The sequence below is a fragment of the Pleurodeles waltl genome, chromosome 3_2 (assembly GCF_031143425.1).
Source record: "Pleurodeles waltl isolate 20211129_DDA chromosome 3_2, aPleWal1.hap1.20221129, whole genome shotgun sequence".
Lineage (NCBI taxonomy): Eukaryota > Metazoa > Chordata > Amphibia > Caudata > Salamandridae > Pleurodeles > Pleurodeles waltl.
Window position 1 is genome coordinate 83,865,511 of NC_090441.1, and position 19,252 is coordinate 83,884,762.

At 46.2% G+C, this 19,252-nt stretch overlaps 1 protein-coding gene across 6 annotated transcripts in view; it reads left to right on the top strand.

Annotated features, from left to right (window-relative positions):
• MTMR4 (myotubularin related protein 4) overlaps window positions 1-19,252 on the top strand; it is a 570,772-nt gene that overhangs the window by 201,694 nt on the left and 349,826 nt on the right. For all 6 annotated transcript variants that reach the window (XM_069226856.1, XM_069226854.1, XM_069226857.1 and 3 more), the window contains one exon: window positions 3,735-3,831. In XM_069226856.1, the coding sequence (XP_069082957.1) occupies window positions 3,735-3,831 (97 nt within the window). The remainder of the gene's footprint in view (window positions 1-3,734; window positions 3,832-19,252) is intronic.

Sequence of the window (19,252 nt, forward strand, 5' to 3'; positions counted from 1 at the left end):
CCAAGTGTAGCTTTGGCACATAATTGATAAATAAGCACCTCAGTGGTTGGCATGAGCTACAGTTTTATCCCAAAAAGAGGTAAAGGGATGCTGAGGAAACTTCAACATCTTCTGCTAGTGAACAGGTGCCAGATGTTGACGTCCAGCAAGAAGGGAACGGTACAGATCCCAACTTTGCCACCGTGTGATTGTACTGTTTGATGTGTCAAGCTGTTATGCATTGTGGTCAACTAAGTGCAACAGTGTAGAAGAATCAGGTGGTTCTGTTCCATAAGAGCCACCAAAAGCAATTGTTTTGATGCTTTTTAATCATAGATTTTTCTTCCTGCTTTCAATTATGTATTTGTATTTCCTCCAAAAAAGAAAAGTGCAAACTACATTCTGGAAATCTCTCTAAAAAAAAAAACCAAAAGTTTTTAAAAACACCAAAAAAAATCTATTTGGTTTTAATGTAATGCTTTTATATGGAGATAATGTAATTATTTTGTTTGTTAGTAAAAGTGAGTGTCATTGATAGAAAGTAGAACAAATGGGTCAGTGAAACACTTTACTGTCTTTAATCGGAAAGAAAATGATGCAAGCAGCACTCTGGATCAACTCGATACCTTGCAGCTGGCGCGCCCAGATCATGAAATAATATTAACAGGGGATTTAAATGAGGTTTTCTCACCAGTGACCTTACCAGATCGAGAGCTAAAGGAACTCCAGCAATATTACAACATTCCGGAAATGGTGTATTTCTCCCCCCGACCCCCTAAAAAAAAAAAATGGAAAAAAAGCTTGCTGCAGTGGTAAAAAATGTTTCTGGGCCACCCTGTTTGAGCACAGGCTGATTAATCTTAATGGCTGATTTCTAACAGATATACACTATACGTTTGTTTTCTCACGTCTCATAGGAAAGACTATTTTCTTGTAATTTTACCCTTGGCTAAATGTGTCACTATTGCCAGACCTTCCCTTTGAATCTGAAGTACCCTTGCAGAGAACAGTACAAGGCCATTGCCTCAATTGACAATGGCTTTAAAATGCACAGATTAACATGGAATAAACAGACACAAGCAAGATTTGAACAGTGGAAGTTTTACGCAGGAGATCACACACAGAAAAACATGTCAGTTAGCAGAAGACAATCACGTAATCACCAAATGGGAAAATATCCTTACAAAGTCAGTAGAGCATTTCCAATGAGGGCGAGCCAAAAGGAATCTGCCCAGACAAGCAAATTTAATGACCAGAAGGACTGGTCATGGTACATGGCTGAATTAAGAGCCTTAAAAAAAGAAATGGTAAAAAAACAGACAAATGTCAAGAAACATCGTCCGGTGGTGGGTGAAGATCTCATCAAACAAACGAGAATACAGTGCAAAATGCTGGATAGCTAAATCAGTTTTGAAAGTAAAAGATGGTACAATATCTGTAAGTGGGCCTGCACAAAGGATAGCATTCGTTTTTGGAAACTCATTTGACAACTGGATGGCCCTTTTCCAGAATCTAATGACTTTGAAGAAGAGACCTGGGGAAAATATCTAACACGATTGTACCATGCAAAGGAAACCAATCTGTATGTCCTTGGCTAGTGGCATGGTTGTGCAAACCTGCAGAGCCACTTAAAAGTGATGGGTAAGAACCAGGTGCCACTGGCCCAGACAAAGGACCAGCTAAGGCAGAGACAGCCCAAGGCTTGAGATGTATCGGACGTCTCTAAAACCATGGTTGCCAAGAAAAGCAATGGGGCCCCAGGTCCTAACTGCTTCCCCCTGGCAGTATTTCAATAACCCAACAAAGCATAGGCGGGTGCCCTATTGAAACTTTACAATGGCGTTTTAAACTCCAGCACCATCCCAGAGTATTGGTGAGGATCAGTCTTGCATACCATACATCAAAAGGGTGACACCAGCAAACCAAACAATTATAAAACTAAAGTGTTTGACAAATTATTGTTGGCTGATCTACAAATTTGGATTTTCTCACTCAAAGTATTACCCTTTTGTCAAACATATTTCAGAAAAGACAATACAATATTGGACAATGTAAGTGCTATTACCTTGCTTGCACAAAAAGTGATAGCCCAGAAGGTCCTCATTTGTATGTACGTTATTTGGAATATAGCATTGCATTTGACAATCGATTGGAACACTCTGGTGGAAGTTGAAAGATTGGAAAATTCCAGAAACTTTGTTTACAGCCATCCGGCTCTTCTACGTGGATACGTGGGTCCGAATAAAACTTGTCAATGGATCCACGCTGTCCAAGGAAATAAGTACTAATCAGGGCCTAAAAAAGGTCTTTCCTGGGGACTGTTCTTTTTTTAAAAATGTATTTAAGCACAGCCATCAACAAGCGCTCTTAGCTCACAGAGTTTTCCCTCTGAAATAGGGCAGCTAACACCTTCCATTGCTCCAATACGTTGACGATTCAACACTCCCTTATGTAGCCGAAATAGAGCTCCAAATGACTCTTAACTGCCTTCGTGAATATAATGCAGTAAATGATTTGAACATGTCAGATAATGATGATACTATTTGATCCTGTAAAGTCCAACTTTGTCTGGCATCTGGGTAACAAAAAGATTAGGACGACTCAAGCTCACCATTATTTTGGAATTTGGATTAATTCAAAACTCCTATTCAGTAAGCAATTGGAAGCCATGATACCTCGAGCACTGCTATTCTTGCTCCAGTTGAGGTAATTAAGCATCAGGCTGTATAGCTCCACCGGAGTGAGTATGCTGCACATTTTTAGAGCTAAGCTGGAATCTGCCATCATTTATGATGCTCCAACCTGGGGCTGCATGCTCGATCCTGACCTGTACACATACAATCAGAAGATATTCTGCTTTTTTTTTATTTTTTTTATTTTTTGACTGCCAAGAAATCTTTTTTGTGAGTTAGTCTGCTGCAGACTAAGTATGTCTTACAGTGACTAACTATTGATATTCACTTATTGCAAAACTTATTTTTATCTGGACCTGGGGTAGGCGGAGGATGGTGGGGAGATTCAAAGGCTTTCAAGATTCTTTCCATCAGTTGTCCATGTCTGTTTTCTTTCCTTTAAGTTGTTAGTTCCATGATTTGCCCACCCCTTTTCCTGGGAACATAAATGTCGAAGAAAAGCCTGTGATGGATAGCAAAATGTTGTGCACTTGTGATAGTGGTCCCCTACATTTTGGATGTTGTAATTGAGGTCATGAGCTAAAGGTCTTTTGAAACCCAGGAAATATTCTTTGGAGAAAAGCACACAAGATCCTGCCTCATAAAGGCAATGAAAATAAACGCAACGTACTGCCACTCAAGTTTAATAGAGGGGATTGCTGACTGATTTAAGGTGCAAGTATCCTTTAGTATAGTTACCTGCTTCTAGACCCCTCCATCTTCACCCTTCTTATTTTCTTCTTTTTTTTAAATGTTACTTTTTAAACAAAATTTCTATTTTTAAACACAAGACTAATTGAAGCACGGTAGACCAGAAGGTTTGGAGGGGGGGGTGTGGGGGGGGGGGGAGGGAGAAAGTGTTTAGTCTGTTACAAAGATTTTCCATAATCAGACATGGGTGGACATATTTAGAGTGTATCAATTCAGTGTGGGGACCCCTGATGGAAAGGTGGGGTGACAAGTAAGTATTTTTTCGTGTTAGATCGGTTAACACAAAGAATGATAGTCAGTTCTTCTCTTTTTATAATTAGCAAGTTAATTTAATGTTCTGGTGATTTTAATGATACAAGCGATTTGTTTTAGGAGATCACGTTAAATTCCGCTTTCACATGGAAGTCACACGAATGGGATTTGACTTGCAGAATGCCTGGAGAGTGTCAGAAATAAACAACCAGTACAAGTGAGTATCAATGAGTTGAATTATGTCTTTTTTTTTTAAATTATTTTATTTTTTTATTTGGAAGTACTGTTAACTACTAGAGAGAACATTATGTTTCAGGGTTTGACAGTATATCATCTAAAACTGATGCCACTTGCAGTCAGACTACGGAATATCATTTGCTCTCCAACAAACATTGCAGGTTAATCAGTTTGTAATGGACACGGAAAGTAAGGTAGAACACTCTGCATTTCAAAAGTCATATCTTGTATAAGATGCGCTCCATAGTTTTCTATTTGGATGTGTCGGAGTATTTGATTTCTCGCTGAGGGTACTGTTGGGAGGATTGATGTACGACTAGCCTTAATATATATTGGTATGCTGATTAATTGGGCGCACTGGAAACCATAATTGCTGAAAATAAAGTGAAGGTATTGGAACACATTGTTTTTTCTTTTTTTGACCCAGCAGTCTAATATTGGAACTTAATCAGTAATTTGTTAAGCGCACTACTCACCCAATAGGGTCTCAAGGCACTGGGGGTGGGGGGATGCTACTGCTGGAAGAGCCATGTTTGAGGGGATTTCTGAAGGCTGGGAGGTCCTGGGTCTTGTGTAGGTTGGTGGGGTGGGAGCTCCAGGTTTTGGCGGCAAGGTGCGAGAAGGATCTTCCGCCGGAGGTGGTGCGTTGGATGCGGGGGACTGTTGCGAGGTCTGCGGATCGGAGCTGACAGGTCGGCATGTGGAAGCTAAGTTGTTCGTTGAGGTAGGCCGGTTCGGTGTTGTGGAGGGCTTTGTGAGCGTGGATTAGGATTTTGAAGACGATCCTTTTGTTGATGGGCAGCCAGTGTAGGGATCTGAGGTGGGTGGAGATGTGCTTGTGGCGAGGGAGTTTGAGGATGAGACGTGCGGCGGCGTTCTGGATGCGCTGGAGATTTCTCAGAAGCTTGGCTGTGGTCCTCGCGTAGAAGGCGTTACCGTAGTCCAGTTTGCTGCTGACAAGGGCGTGGGTGACCGTTCTTCTGGTTTCTGTCGGAATCCACTTGAAGGTCTTGCGTAGCATGCGTGGGGTGTTGAAGCAAGAGGATGATATGGCGTTGACTTGCTGAGTCATGGAAAGGGATGTCAGGTATGAAGCAGTGATTGCGTGCATGGGTGGTGGGTGTTGGGGGTGGTCCAAGGGTGGCAGGCCACCATGTGTCGTTCCATGCTGTCTTGTTGGGTCCGAAGATGATGATCTCGGTTTTGAGTTCAGTTTGAGGTTGCTTGCTGTCATCCAATTGGTGATGGCGAGGAGGCCGGTGCGGAGGTTGTTCTTGGCGGTAGAGGGATTTCTTGTGATGGAGAGGATGAGCTGGGTGTCGTCTGCGTAGGAGATGATGTTGAGGCTGTGGGGGCGGGCGATGCTGGCAAGCGGAGCTATGTAGATATTGAAGAGGGTGGGGCTGAGTGAGGATCCTTAGGGGACTTCACATATGGTCTTGGTGGCTTTAGACTGGAATGGAGGGAGGTGAACTCTTTGGGTTCTTTCGGAGAGGAAGGAAGTGAGCCAGTCCAGGGCTTTGTGGTGGATTCCAGCGTCAAAGAGGCATGTGCGAAGGGTTTTGTTTCATACGGTTTTAAAGGCTGCAGAGAGGTCGAGAAGGATGAGGACAACGGTTTCACCCTTGTCAAGTCTGGTCCAGATATCGTCAGTGCAGGCGATGAGGGCGGTCTCGGTGCTGTGGTTGTTGTGTAATCCAGACTGGGAGACGTCGATATTTTCTGTATTTTTCCGAAATCCCTTGGGGGGTGGTTGCCGCCATTGTGTTTGCCTCCTTGCTGGGCCCATTACGACTTTCCTGCTGGGTCAGTGGGTGGAAACCACTCTTTCCGCCCGCTGGCCCAGCAGGAAACAGCCTGCAGCATTGTCTGCGGCTTGTAATCAAGCCGGCGGAAATGCTGTAGTGCGCAGGGTTTACCAGCATCCTTGCAGTGTTCATTGTGATGGTGCTGGCCAGGGGGGCCCTTGCACTGCCCATGCCAAATGCATCAGCAGTGCAGGGGCTCCTGCACCTGTTCTGAACCAGCTACAGCCATGAAATCGCTGGCGGAGGACCATGTCACAATCCCCAGGGTAGTGCTGCTTAGGACCGCCAGGCCATTGGGATGACGAAATCTGGTGGTGCTGGTGGTCGGACTGCGGCGCTACCGCCGCAGTCGAAATATGGCGTTCGGAACACCACTGTGAACCTATTAGGTTTACAGTCCTCTGCTTTAATTTTGCAATTTATTGTTTCAGCTGTTTGTTGATTTGAAGTGAGCCAGACCTACAGTTAGCAGTACCGATTAGATGTTTAACTGAAAGCCTGGAATTTTAAAAACCAGGTGCTTTGACCTGGAGCAAGGAGGCAGTCCGAAAGCGGTCACAATTATTTGTTTCTTAAGGTATCAGACCCTCTCCAAGGGAATGTTTAGTTTCATGTTCTTCTGTTTTTTTTATTTCTAATTGTTAACTTTAAGAATATTTCCAATCAGTTAGGGCAATACTAGAACTATTTTTACAATACTTAAAACAAGATTGTACACTTTGTCTCAAGGATTTGAAGGCACACTACATTTTCCTTGAAATCCACATGAGATAAACACACCTATGGTAACGTAATCCTACCTAGCCATTTCTACAACTCTGCAGTAGGGAATCCATTTATCTAAGACCTGGACAGATTCTGACTGGTGATTTGTGGGAGTGAGTGGAAAAAAAGGCGACAGGAGTATACTGTCTTTAAAGTATATGCCTTGAACCGGCAAAAGATGCAGTGTTTTAAGCCCGTAAATAGACTTATTTAATTTGTGGCAACTTATTGCACTCATTTGAGGTACACCTGTATTTACATGTTGGAGCTCTTCCAGCCAGGCATCTCACAGTTCTGTGTACAGTGCTATAATAGGCGATTTGGGCATAGAAATTAATGAGGTCCTCAAACACAAAGGAAGACTAGCATACAAAGTAAATCACAAAACTTCTGGAAGACATGGTGTTTTGAGCTCCAGGGTGATCCTTAATTCCCCCCAGTCCTCTCATCCCCCAATATTACATCTAATGTACATTATTCTTTGATTAGGTATCATTGAATAAATGGTACTTGAAGCATCATCTGTCCTACAAACAATGGCATTTGAAGGAGAGAATACCTCTGTTTAGTGTGCTAGTTATCATACTCTGATGTGCCTGCACATAGCAATGTCATCACTGCTTCTGCCTTTCTGCCAACATCCTTCAAGTATCGCATGAAAACATCCATCTTGGCTGTGGTGCACTACAGGGTTTGCTAAACTATTTTACTCAATTAAATGTTTCTGGAAAATAAATAGTGAGCTAGCCACTACCTGCACTGCTTTGACCAATGAGGCTCATGTTTGAAGTAAAGGATGCTCAGCCTCAACACATAGTTTCCGAATTGCATGTGGAGGATTTTCTCAATCACCTTTCTTCAGATGTTATGCATGGTTGATCTGGCTGCGTGCTGCTTTTGCTGCACAATGCCTCAATAAAATAAAGCAAAAGAAAATCTGTTCATATGCTACTTTGTTTGCATTCGCAGTGTACCCTGTTTTCCAGAGTTCTGCAACAGATGTTCCTCCTGAGAGAATAAAAGCTAGATTTATTGTGGAAGTAAATATACAGTCTTAAATATTAAACTCAATCTCACACAGTTTCACTGTGGTTCCACATGTGTGCCATATTTTCCTGGATACTGAATTTTCTACCTCTGGGCAAATTACGGGAAATTCAGCAGGTTGTAGAGGTAACACAAGCAAATAATTTGGCTGGTAATGCAACTTGGTCTATAGTTTGGCATGTCTTGTTGATGCAGGTACTATCTACTGGGGTGTGGGGCAGAGGTTCAGAAGCTGATTATTATAATTTTTTTTCATGTACAGTTTTTTTGCAGGGTGTATAGGAAGTGAGTGAAGAATGCATAAAATGTTTATAGAAAATAAAACTAAAGAAATACAGCCACCTATATACAGATGCCGGCTTTTGCTTTGTTTACATCAGGATTAATTTTTAGCAGATTTAAACCTTGCAGTGCACACATGAGTTTCTAACAGATTTATGCCTTGCTGTAGACCCTTTCATTGGTAACTGTAGTAGCAACAATACCAAATTAGAATAGGTAGAATTCTCCTTTCAGGGATAAGTGGGTGGTGACATTATGACAATGAAATTATCAAAGACCTCTTTTTGACTAATTGATTTTTCAGTAAGCAGTTTTAATTTAGGATGCTTTTATTTGCCTCTCATTCAGAACTGTTCAGCGTTATTACTTCTGTTCTCCCAGTGTGAGTACGGCTGTGCGGATCATATCAAGTCATTGTGGAAACTGGGTGGATAGTACCAGCTTTTTGATCTTGTACAGTGCTCGTCTGCCTTGTGGCTAATGTCGAAATACTATGTTCGATGGCATCTGTCGCTGTAGATACGCATGTTTTGCAATAGCTCGCCATCTGGTGTTGGGCCGGAGTGTTACAAGTTGTTTTTCTTCAAAGAAGTCTTTCGAGTCACGGGACCGAGTGACTCCTCCTTTTGTCTCCATTGCGCATGGGCGTCGACTCCATCTTCGATTGTTTTTTTTCCGCCATCGGGTTCGGACGTGTTCCTGTCGCTCCGAGTTTCGGAACGGAAAGATAGCTAATTTCGGAAGATTTTCGTCGGTATTGTTGCGTTCGGGATCTTGGTCTGTAACCTGTGCCTGTCACCTGAGCACAGTGAAGACACCTGCGAGGCCTGTCGTGCGTTCCGGTCCCGAAAAACACTCCGAGACCGTCGAGCCAGAAGACTTCAGATGGCGTCCGCGCCGACAGCCCACCGAGAGTTCGAGTAACAAGAAGAGGAAGGTACCTTCTCGATCCAAGACTCAGACTCCGAAGGATTCGACGATACACAAACCGTGAGTAAGACGTCGAAAACCACTCAAAAGAAGATTTACAAGGCCCAGGGGACGCCACTGCCACCAGGCCATGGCTCCACCCATAAATTCGGTGACCGACCGTCGGCACCGAAAAAGGCCCAAACAGTGCCGAGATCGTCCGACTCCGGTCGAGACACCGGCACGCAGCCTTCTCGGGACAGAGAAAGTGCTGGAGACAAGCATCGACACCGAGATGCCGGTGTAGACACGGCTCGACGCCGAGACAGCGGCCCCGAAGAAGATCGGCGCCGACAGGTTTCGGCCCCGAAAATGAAAAAAGTCACCTCGGAGCCGAAAAAGGACGCAGACAGGGTTTCGGTCCCGAAACAAACTGCAACCGACCCAGCTTCAGGCTCTTATACAGAAGAGCACTCGCTAACCTCACAAATGCAAAAGCATAGGTTTGAGGAAGAGCTACAATCAACTGATGTGGACCATACGCAAAAGCGTATTTTCATACAGCAGGGGACAGGAAAAATAAGCACCCTTCCCCCTATTAGAAGAAAGAGAAGGTTGGAGTTCCAAACTGAACAGACACCACAACCAAAAGTGGTGAAAAGAGTTACCCCACCACCCTCTCCTCCGCCCGTGATTAACGTCTCACCAGCACAAACTCCATCACACTCCCCAGCTCACACCACCATAAGCCAGGGTGACCAAGGGTGGCCAGGGTGACCAAGATCAAGACGCATGGGACCTATACGACGCCCCAGTGTCAGATAACAGTCCGGAGGCATACCCTACGAAGCCATCTCCACCAGAGGACAGCACCGCGTATTCTCAAGTGGTGGCTAGAGCAGCACAATTTCACAACGTAAGCCTCCACTCAGAACAGGTCGAGGATGATTTTTTATTCAACACACTCTCCTCCACCCACAGCTCATACCAAAGCCTGCCTATGCTCCCTGGTATGCTCCGGCACGCAAAAGAAATCTTTAAGGAGCCGGTCAAAAGTAGGGCAATCACACCAAGGGTGGAAAAAAAGTATAAGGCGCCTCCTACAGACCCGGTTTTCATCACTACACAGCTGCCACCAGACTCTGTCGTTGTAGGAGCAGCTAGGAAAAGGGCCAACTCCCACACATCTGGAGATGCACCACCCCCAGATAAAGAAAGCCGCAAGTTCGATGCAGCTGGTAAGAGAGTCGCAGCACAAGCTGCAAACCAGTGGCGCATCGCGAACTCCCAGGCACTACTTGCGCGCTATGACAGAGCCCATTGGGACGAGATGCAACATCTCATTGAACATCTGCCCAAGGACTTACAAAATAGGGCAAAACAAGTGGTTGAGGAGGGACAGACCATTTCCAACAACCAGATCCGCTCCTCCATGGACGCTGCAGATAAAGCTGCACGGACAATTAATACATCTGTAACTATCAGAAGGCATGCATGGCTCCGAACGTCTGGATTTAAACCAGAGATTCAACAAGCAGTTCTCAATATGCCTTTTAACGAAAAAGAACTGTTCGGTCCAGAAGTGGACACAGCGATTGAGAAACTCAAAAAAGATACGGACACTGCCAAAGCCATGGGCGCACTCTACTCCCCGCAGAGCAGAGGGAATTACAGCACATTCCGTAAAACACCCTTTAGAGGGGGGTTTCGGGGTCAAAGCACACAAGCCAGCACCTCACAAGCAACACCGTCCAGTTACCAGGGACAGTATAGAGGAGTTTTTCGGGGACAATATAGAGGAGGGCAATTCCCTAGGAATAGAGGAAGATTTCAGAGCCCCAAAACCCCTACTACTAAACAGTGACTCACATTTCACTCACCCCCTCCACACAACACCAGTGGGGGGAAGAATAGGTCATTATTACAAAGCATGGGAGGAAATCACTACAGACACTTGGGTTCTAGCAATTATCCAACATGGTTATTGCATAGAATTTCTACAATTCCCTCCAAACATACCACCAAAAGCACAAAATTTGACAAAACATCATTCCAATCTCCTGGAGATAGAAGTGCAGGCACTATTGCAAAAAAATGCAATCGAATTAGTGCCAAACACACAAATAAACACAGGAGTTTACTAACTGTACTTTCTGATACCAAAGAAGGACAAAACGCTGAGACCAATCCTAGACCTCAGAGTAGTGAACACTTTCATCAAATCAGACCACTTTCACATGGTCACACTACAAGAAGTATTGCCATTGCTAAAACTACACGACTACATGGCAACTTTAGACCTCAAGGATGCTTATTTCCATATACCAATACACCCATCGCACAGGAAATACCTAAGGTTTGTATTCAACGGAATACATTACCAATTCAAGGTACTGCCTTTCGGATTAACAACCGCACCAAGAGTCTTTACCAAATGTCTAGCGGTAGTCGCTGCACACATAAGAAGGCAGCAAATACATGTGTTCCCATATCTAGACGACTGGCTAATCAAGGCCCATTCGTTAATAGAGTGCTCAAATCACACAAATCATATCATACAAACCCTCTTCAAACTAGGGTTCACCGTCAACTTCACAAAATCCAAAATTCTGCCGCGCAAGGTACAACAGACACATCAAAAGGAGTAGCCACTCCAAGTCCACAAAGAATTCAAAATTTCAACACCATCATACAACGCATGTATCCAACACAAAGGATACAAGCAAAGATGGTACTACAACTCCTAGGCATGATGTCTTCATGCATAGCCATTGTCCCAAACGCAAGACTGCACATGAGGCCCTTACAACAGTGCCTAGCATCACAATGGTCACAAGCACAGGGTCACCTTCTAGATCTGGTGTTAATAGACCGCCAAACTTACCTCTCGCTTCTGTGGTGGAACAACATAAATTTAAACAAAGGGCGGCCTTTCCAAGACCCAGTGCCACAATACGTAATAACAACAGATGCTTCCATGACAGGGTGGGGAGCACACCTCGATCAACACAGCATACAAGGACAATGGAACGTACATCAAACAAAACTGCATATAAAACACCTAGAACTTCTAGCAGTTTTTCAAGCACTAAAAGCTTTCCAACCAATAATAGTTCACAAATACATTCTCGTCAAAACAGACAACATGACAACAATGTATTATCTAAACAAGCAAGGGGGGACGCACTCCACGCAGTTAAGCCTGCTAGCACAAAAGATTTGGCGTTGGGCAATTCACAACCAAATTCGCCTAATAGCACAATTTATTCCAGGGATCCAAAATCAACTCGCAGACAATCTCTCTCGAGATCACCAACAGGTCCACGAATGGGAAATTCACCCCCAAATTCTGAACACTTATTTCAAACTCTGGGGAACACCTCAGATAGACTTGTTTGCGACAAAGGAGAACGCAAAATGCCAAAACTTCGCATCCAGATACCCACACAAACAGTCCCAAGGCAATGCCCTATGGATGAACTGGTCAGGGATATTTTCTTACGCTTTTCCTCCTCTCCCTCTCCTTCCTTACCTGGTAAACAAACTCAGTCAAAACAAACTCAAACTCATATTAATAGCACCAACTTGGGCAAGGCAACCCTGGTACACAACGCTGCTAGACCTATCAGTAGTACCCTGCATCAAATTGCCCAACAGGCCAGATCTGTTGACACAACACAACCAAAAGATCAGACACCCAGATCCAGCATCGCTGAATCTAGCAATCTGGCTCCTGAAATCCTAGAATTCGGGCACTTACAACTTACCCAAGAATGTATGGAAGTCATAAAACAAGCCAGAAGGCCATCCACCAGGCACTGCTATGCAAGTAAATGGAAGAGGTTTGTTTGCTACTGCCATATTAATCAAATACAACCATTACACACAACTCCAGAACATGTAGTGGGTTACTTGCTTCACTTACAAAAATCTAACCTGGCTTTCTCTTCCATTAAAATACACCTTGCAGCAATATCTGCATACCTGCAGACTACCTATTCAACTTCCCTATATAAGATACCAGTCATTAAAGCATTCATGGAGGGCCTTAGGAGAATTATACCACCAAGAACACCACCTGTTCCTCAATGGAACCTAAATGTTGTCCTAACTAGACTTATGGGTCCACCATTTGAACCCATGCACTCCTGCGAAATACAGTTCCTAACCTGGAAGGTGGCATTTCTCATCGCCATTACTTCCCTAAGAAGAGTAAGCGAGATTCAGGCGTTTACAATACAGGAACCTTTTATACAACTACACAAGAATAAGGTCGTCCTAAGGACCAATCCTAAATTTTTGCCAAAGGTTATTTCACCGTTCCATCTAAATCAAACAGTGGAACTTCCAGTGTTCTTTCCACAGCCAGATACCGTAGCTGAAAGGGCACTACATACATTAGATGTCAAAAGAGCATTGATGTATTACATTGACAGAACAAAGAACATCAGAAAGACTAAACAACTATTTATTGCATTTCAAAAACCTCATGCAGGAAACCCAATATCAAAACAAGGTATAGCCAGATGGATAGTTAAATGCATCCAAATCTGCTACCTTAAAGCTAAACGACAGCTGCCCATTACACCAAGGGCACACTCAACCAGAAAGAAAGGTGCTACCATGGCCTTTCTAGGAAACATCCCAATGCAAGAAATATGTAAGGCAGCCACATGGTCTACGCCTCACACATTCACCAAGCACTGCTGTGTAGACGTGTTATCCGCACAACAAGCCACAGTAGGTCAAGCTGTATTAAGAACATTATTTCAGACTACTTCCACTCCTACAGGCTGATCCACCGCTTTTGGGGAGATAACTGCTTACTAGTCTATGCAAAACATGCGTATCTACAGCGACAGATGCCATCGAACTGAAAATGTCACTTACCCAGTGTACATCTGTTCGTGGCATCAGTCGCAGTAGATTCGCATGTGCCCACCCGCCTCCCCGGGAGCCTGTAGCAGTTTGGAAGTTACCTTCAACTATTTGTATATGTATCATCTCAACCTTAAATAGGTGCATACTTAGTCACTCCATTGCATGGGCACTATTACTACAATTCAACTCCTACCTCACCCTCTGCGGGGAAAAACAATCGAAGATGGAGTCGACGCCCATGCGCAATGGAGACAAAAGGAGGAGTCACTCGGTCCCGTGACTCGAAAGACTTCTTCGAAGAAAAACAACTTGTAACACTCCGGCCCAACACCAGATGGTGAGCTATTGCAAAACATGCGAATCTACTGCGACTGATGCCACGAACAGATGTACACTGGGTAAGTGACATTTTCAATATGTACCTATATGCAAAAAACAAGTTTAATACATCATGGCTTTTTCTTTCATTGGCAAAATGATCAACATGACATAGAGCAGCACATGGGTACAACATCAGGTCTTCTCTTATCTTTAAAAACATACAGTGGTAAATGCAGGGCCTACAGAGCCAAAACCTTTTACCATCCGCCCTCCATAGAGGATACGTCTCCCGGTTCAGATATCATCTAGTGGAATTCTTATCATGAACCTCACTTGTCCAAGGTTTCTCTGGAATCTGCACTAGGAGAATCCCCTGCTGCTCTGCCCACCCCTTCCATACTTTGATATACTTTTTGTGGCATCCCCATGCTGTTTATGGGCCGTTCCAGCCCCATGCAGGAGTCCATCCCTTGTGCCCATCCCTCAAACTAAGGTGCCTGTGGATCCCTCCAGGCCTTTGCAATATCTCTTTTTGGAAGTACCAGGCCCAGCCACACCAACATTCTTTGATATCTTGTACCTTCTAGCCCCTGGGAGATGTGTAAGAGGATTAGTTTGGGGGTCCCTTGGAATGTTCCTGCCCAAAACTCCCTCCCAAAAACCAGAGAGTACGGAACAGTGCCAAAACGTATGTATCAGGTCCCCCGGCCTGACGCCGCATCTCAAACTGGCACTACTGATTATGTAACCGTGCAATGAAGTTGTGCTCTAATGTAATAAATGCGGTGGAGCCGCCTCCTTAGGCGCCTCCAGTGCCTCCCTCCATTCATCCTCTTCCAGAGCCCCCAAATCCACCTCTCGTGCCCTTACACACCTTCTCCATAGGATCTGGTAAATTGTGGAGAAGTATTTTGTATGTCATTGATAGCTTATGTTCTGTCATATTGCTCAACAGTAGCTTGGCCTCCAGGGGTGAGAACTCTGGCAGGTCAAAGAACGTCCACAGCACGGGTGTCAATGCATGGCGCAGCTGTAGATACCTAAAGAACTGTGTGCAGTGAAGTGCAAATTCCGTTTGTAAGTGCTGAAAGGACTTCAGTGTTCCGTTGTGAAGTATATCTTTCATTTGCGAGATCCACCCCCACCCCCCACCAATTATGCCACCTGCGGGACGCAAGACCCCTGCCACAGTGGTGTCTCCAGGGTCAGCATGTGTTTCCATCCTGCAACCTTTTTTTTTCCTCCTCCCATGCTGACAGCACTACTCTAGTCACTGGCGGCAGCTCCATCCCAGAAACTTCTCCATAAAGCATGTGCAAAATCCCTTGCGGTCCGATCATCGTCCCCTCGAGAGCGTATGCTGGGTCAGTGAACCCCCCCCAAACCACCATTCATTGATGATAAGGTGTGCCATCCAGTAGTTTAATCTGACATCCGGTGTAGCCAAACCCCCCCTCGATCACTAGTCATCAGCATTTGTCCAATGAGATGCACGGAACCCTGCTTTCCCCATAGCAGCATACGAAGCTTGGCTTTCACCCTGTGGAAAAAGGACTCTGCAACAGGAGCGGCAATGCCACCATTTTAAATATGGCCGAACGTCCAGTAGGGACAATGGGACAGCCACATCCCTGGACAGCCGCTCCAATTGGGGAGCCAAATTCTTCTCAAAGGAGCATTCTGTGTTCCCCGTAACATATACCCTTAGATATTTAAACCAGTCTGAATGGGCAAGCCCGATGCCTGGACATCTGATGGGCACAAATTTATTGGGTAGATCACTGACTTACATCTGTTAGTACAAAGACCTGAGTATTCTCCCAAGGTTTCCAGGATCTGCAGTGCTCTTGGTCCAGGTCTCTCGGGATCTCGTAAGTATAAACGCACATCATCTTCGTATAGCGATATTCTGTCGCTCACAGTGTTCTCCCACTGGAACTCCCTATATAATGGATCTTCCTGCACCCAAGCAGCCAGAAGCTCTATTACGATTGCAGACAGCAGGGAAGACAGGCGGCATCCCTGCCGTGTGCCCTTTTACACCGAAAACCATTCCGAGACCTGTCCACCCATGTTCACCCTGGCTCTGAGGTCTGTGCACAGGAATCTTACATAGCTGATAAATCGTGGTCCACAACCCATCCTTTCCAGAAGAGTGAACATATATGTCCAGTCGACTGAATTGAAGGCCTTCTGAAAATCAATGGACAACAGTGCCCTATGCTCATCCACCGACGCACTCCGAGAGATGGCATGTCGACGCTCTGCCATGGTCGCAATAACCTATTAGGAGTTAACAATGGCCCCCACCTTCCAAACTCCCTCCCCATACTTCCCAAACAAGAAGTATCTGTCTTGTTGTGCCTAGGGGCCTAGCCAACTGAGCTAAACTGTGATCTGCATCACTCCCTGCACTAACGCCCCCCCTCTCCAACATGAAGAGGGTATATGTGAGTCCTATCGCTCTCTAAACTTGACTTCCATTAAAAGACCGGCGCTGCTGATACATCTTTAAGGTATAGTCAGGGAAGTTCATTACTGTAGTGGATTGGTAAGTCAGTGGCTCCGCCTGTCTTGCTGCCCTAAGGACAGCATCTCTGTCTGCACATTTAAGTAGCCGCACTATAAACTGCCTCGGTGGGGCCCCCACCAGAGGTCTGACTGTCAGTGCCCTGTGATCACGCTCCACAATAAACCACTGCAAGACTTCTTCTTTGGGAACCCAACACTGTAGCCAGTCCCACTTGAATTTAGTAGGGGTGGTACCTTCCAACCCCTCTGGAATACCCACCACTCTGAGGTTATTTCTTTTGGCCCTGCCCTCCGTATCTTCTGCTCTGGTCTCGAGTTGATTTGCCAAGTGTTTAAACCTAGTTAGGTTTTCTGCATGTGTTTTAACTGTTTCTTCAGTTTCAGGGAGTCGCCCCTCCACCTCTGTGACTCTATGCGTAGTATTGCAAAGGTCCTGCTTAATGGGAGCCAGATCCACCTTGAGCTCCCCCATTTTGCACTCCATAGTTACTCCATAGTTACTTTCAAATCATTGATGGCTTGTAAAATGGTTGCTGTCTGAGCTGCGCCCACAAAATCAGGAGTCCCACCAGCTGCTCCTGCTTTGTCCCCAGGGACACTCTGCTTGGCGTATTTACAATTTTTTGTTGTTGTGCTGGCATACTCCCTGTTTTATCGCATCCCATCTCGATGACCACGCTGTCTCTGCTATTTCTGGTTGCTGTGTTCTGCTACCTCTGGATGGGGGGGAGGGGAAGGGGAAGCCCCAAGTCTGTCTCCAACCTCTCCTGTGCGGTGCCACCAAACGGTTAATAGGGATGGGTTCTACCCTCTGGCATGAGACAGGTTCCGCTCATCGGAGCCACCGGACCTCTTGTGCTCATCTCGTCCCTCCGCTGCCACTTCCTGCGCTCCCTCCACTCCCAGCTCTGGTCTATCAGGCCCCGTCTCTGGCCTCCAGCCTTTGGGCAGGCCCTGCGTGTGGCAGTCAATACTCGTCGTCACCTCCTACTGAGACCTGCAAACTGACCCACTCCTTTAAGCTAGCCACAAACTGAGCCTCCCCCGGCCTGTTCCTCCACGATCATGACCATCCAAGGCTCACCTCTTTCGCCTGTCGCGGCCCAATCAGTCGCCACCGTACCTCAGGTGCCCCACTGCCAGCGCACCTCAGCTGCACCTCCGCCAGTCTCGCTGCTCCACCTAGATCTCCATTGTCTTCTCTCGCTATCTTCTTCAGCCACTGACCATGTCCCTCCGTCACCTTTGGTTCAACGGTCACAGCTCTCCTCCAGTCAACGCCCGCCGTGCCAGTCCTCGCTGCTGTCTTTAGATTCTGATCTCTTTGGAGCCGTGCTTAAGCCCAGGAAGGCAGAACAAAGGATTTCCTTTGGGAGAGGGAGTTAGCACCCCTCTCCCTTTGGAAATAGGTGTGACTGGGTTGGGAGAGGTAGCCTCCCTAAGCCACTGGTTTGCTTTGAAGGGCACAATTGGTGCCCTCCGTGCATAAACCAGTCTACACCGGTTCAGGGACCCTCAGTCCCTGCTTTGGCGCGAAACTGGACAATGGAAAGGGGAGTGACCACTCCACTGTCCATCACCACCACAGGGGTGGTGCCCAGAGCTCCTTCAGAGGGTCTCTGGGTTCTACCACCTTCTTTCCAAGGTTGGCAGGGAACTCTGGGGGCATCGGAGTGGCCTGGCAGGTGACATCAGGAGGGGGGCTCTGACAGGTGCTCACCTGGTTAGGTGACCAATCCCTCTTTCAGGGCTATTTAGGGTCTCTCTCTCTTGGGTAGGTCCTCAGATTCGGCTTGCAAGATTCCAGCAGGATTCCTCTGCAACCTCCACTTCAACTTCTGGCCACAGGAACTGCAACTGGACCCTCCAGGAACTGACAAAACACTGCTACAACAAAGAAGACTGTTCTGCACCTTTGTTCCACGTCTCCTGCCAGCTTTGCAACGTTTCCCCGGCCATGCATCCTCCGAAGACAGCAGCTTTTCAGCCTACACAAGAAGAAGTAATCTCCCTTGGAGTGAAGGAGTGACTCCCCTGCAACCACAGGCACCTACAGCAAGCGATGACCAGCTGCGTGGATCTCACCTTATCTTGAGCTGCGTGGATCCTGCATCTGGGGTGGCGGTCCGGAGTAGTCCTCTTGATCCCCTCTGCCAGCTATCCAACTTTGGTGGTGATAAGCGTTTGCCTTCCCATGCAGGACAGTACACGCGTGCACGACCTCTCTTGCAGCTGCCAAGACTTGTTTGCATCTCCTCCAAGGGATCTTCAGGCAGCATGTAGCTCCAGCCCCCAGCAATCCTTCCTAAAAAGCACAGCCTCCTGCCTGGTTCTCTGGTGGGTTGGGATCCTCTGTTGTAGTGCTGCATGGGCTGCTTTTCCGACTCTTGTGCCCCTGTCCTTTGGGACTCCTGCGGTTGCTGCCTCTGCGGACTCTGTGACCTTGAGGGTCCCCTGTGACTCCCCTTCCTGGGTTGAGTCCTCCTGGGCCTTGCTGGTCCCTGGCAGCACTGCTCTTCCACTAACCGCGAGTATGCCTTTACCAAGGCTAGTTGGTGGAATTCCTGCACCGACACCAGTCTGCAATCTTCACTCCAGCGTAGAACATCTGCATCCATCAGGAACTCTTCTCTGGCTCCAGGGCCGCAGTGTCCAACATCGACCAACTCCTTCGAGTACAGCTAGATGGTTAGTAGTTCCTACTTCTCCTGGACTCCACTGTGAGTCTTGGACTTGGTCCCCTCTTTCCACAGGTCTTCTTTCTTCAGGAATCCATCACTGGTTTTCATGCAGTCTTCTCTGGGTGTCTTTTTCTTCTTTTCCTCCTTTTGGGTGGTTTCGGGAAAATCCAGTGAT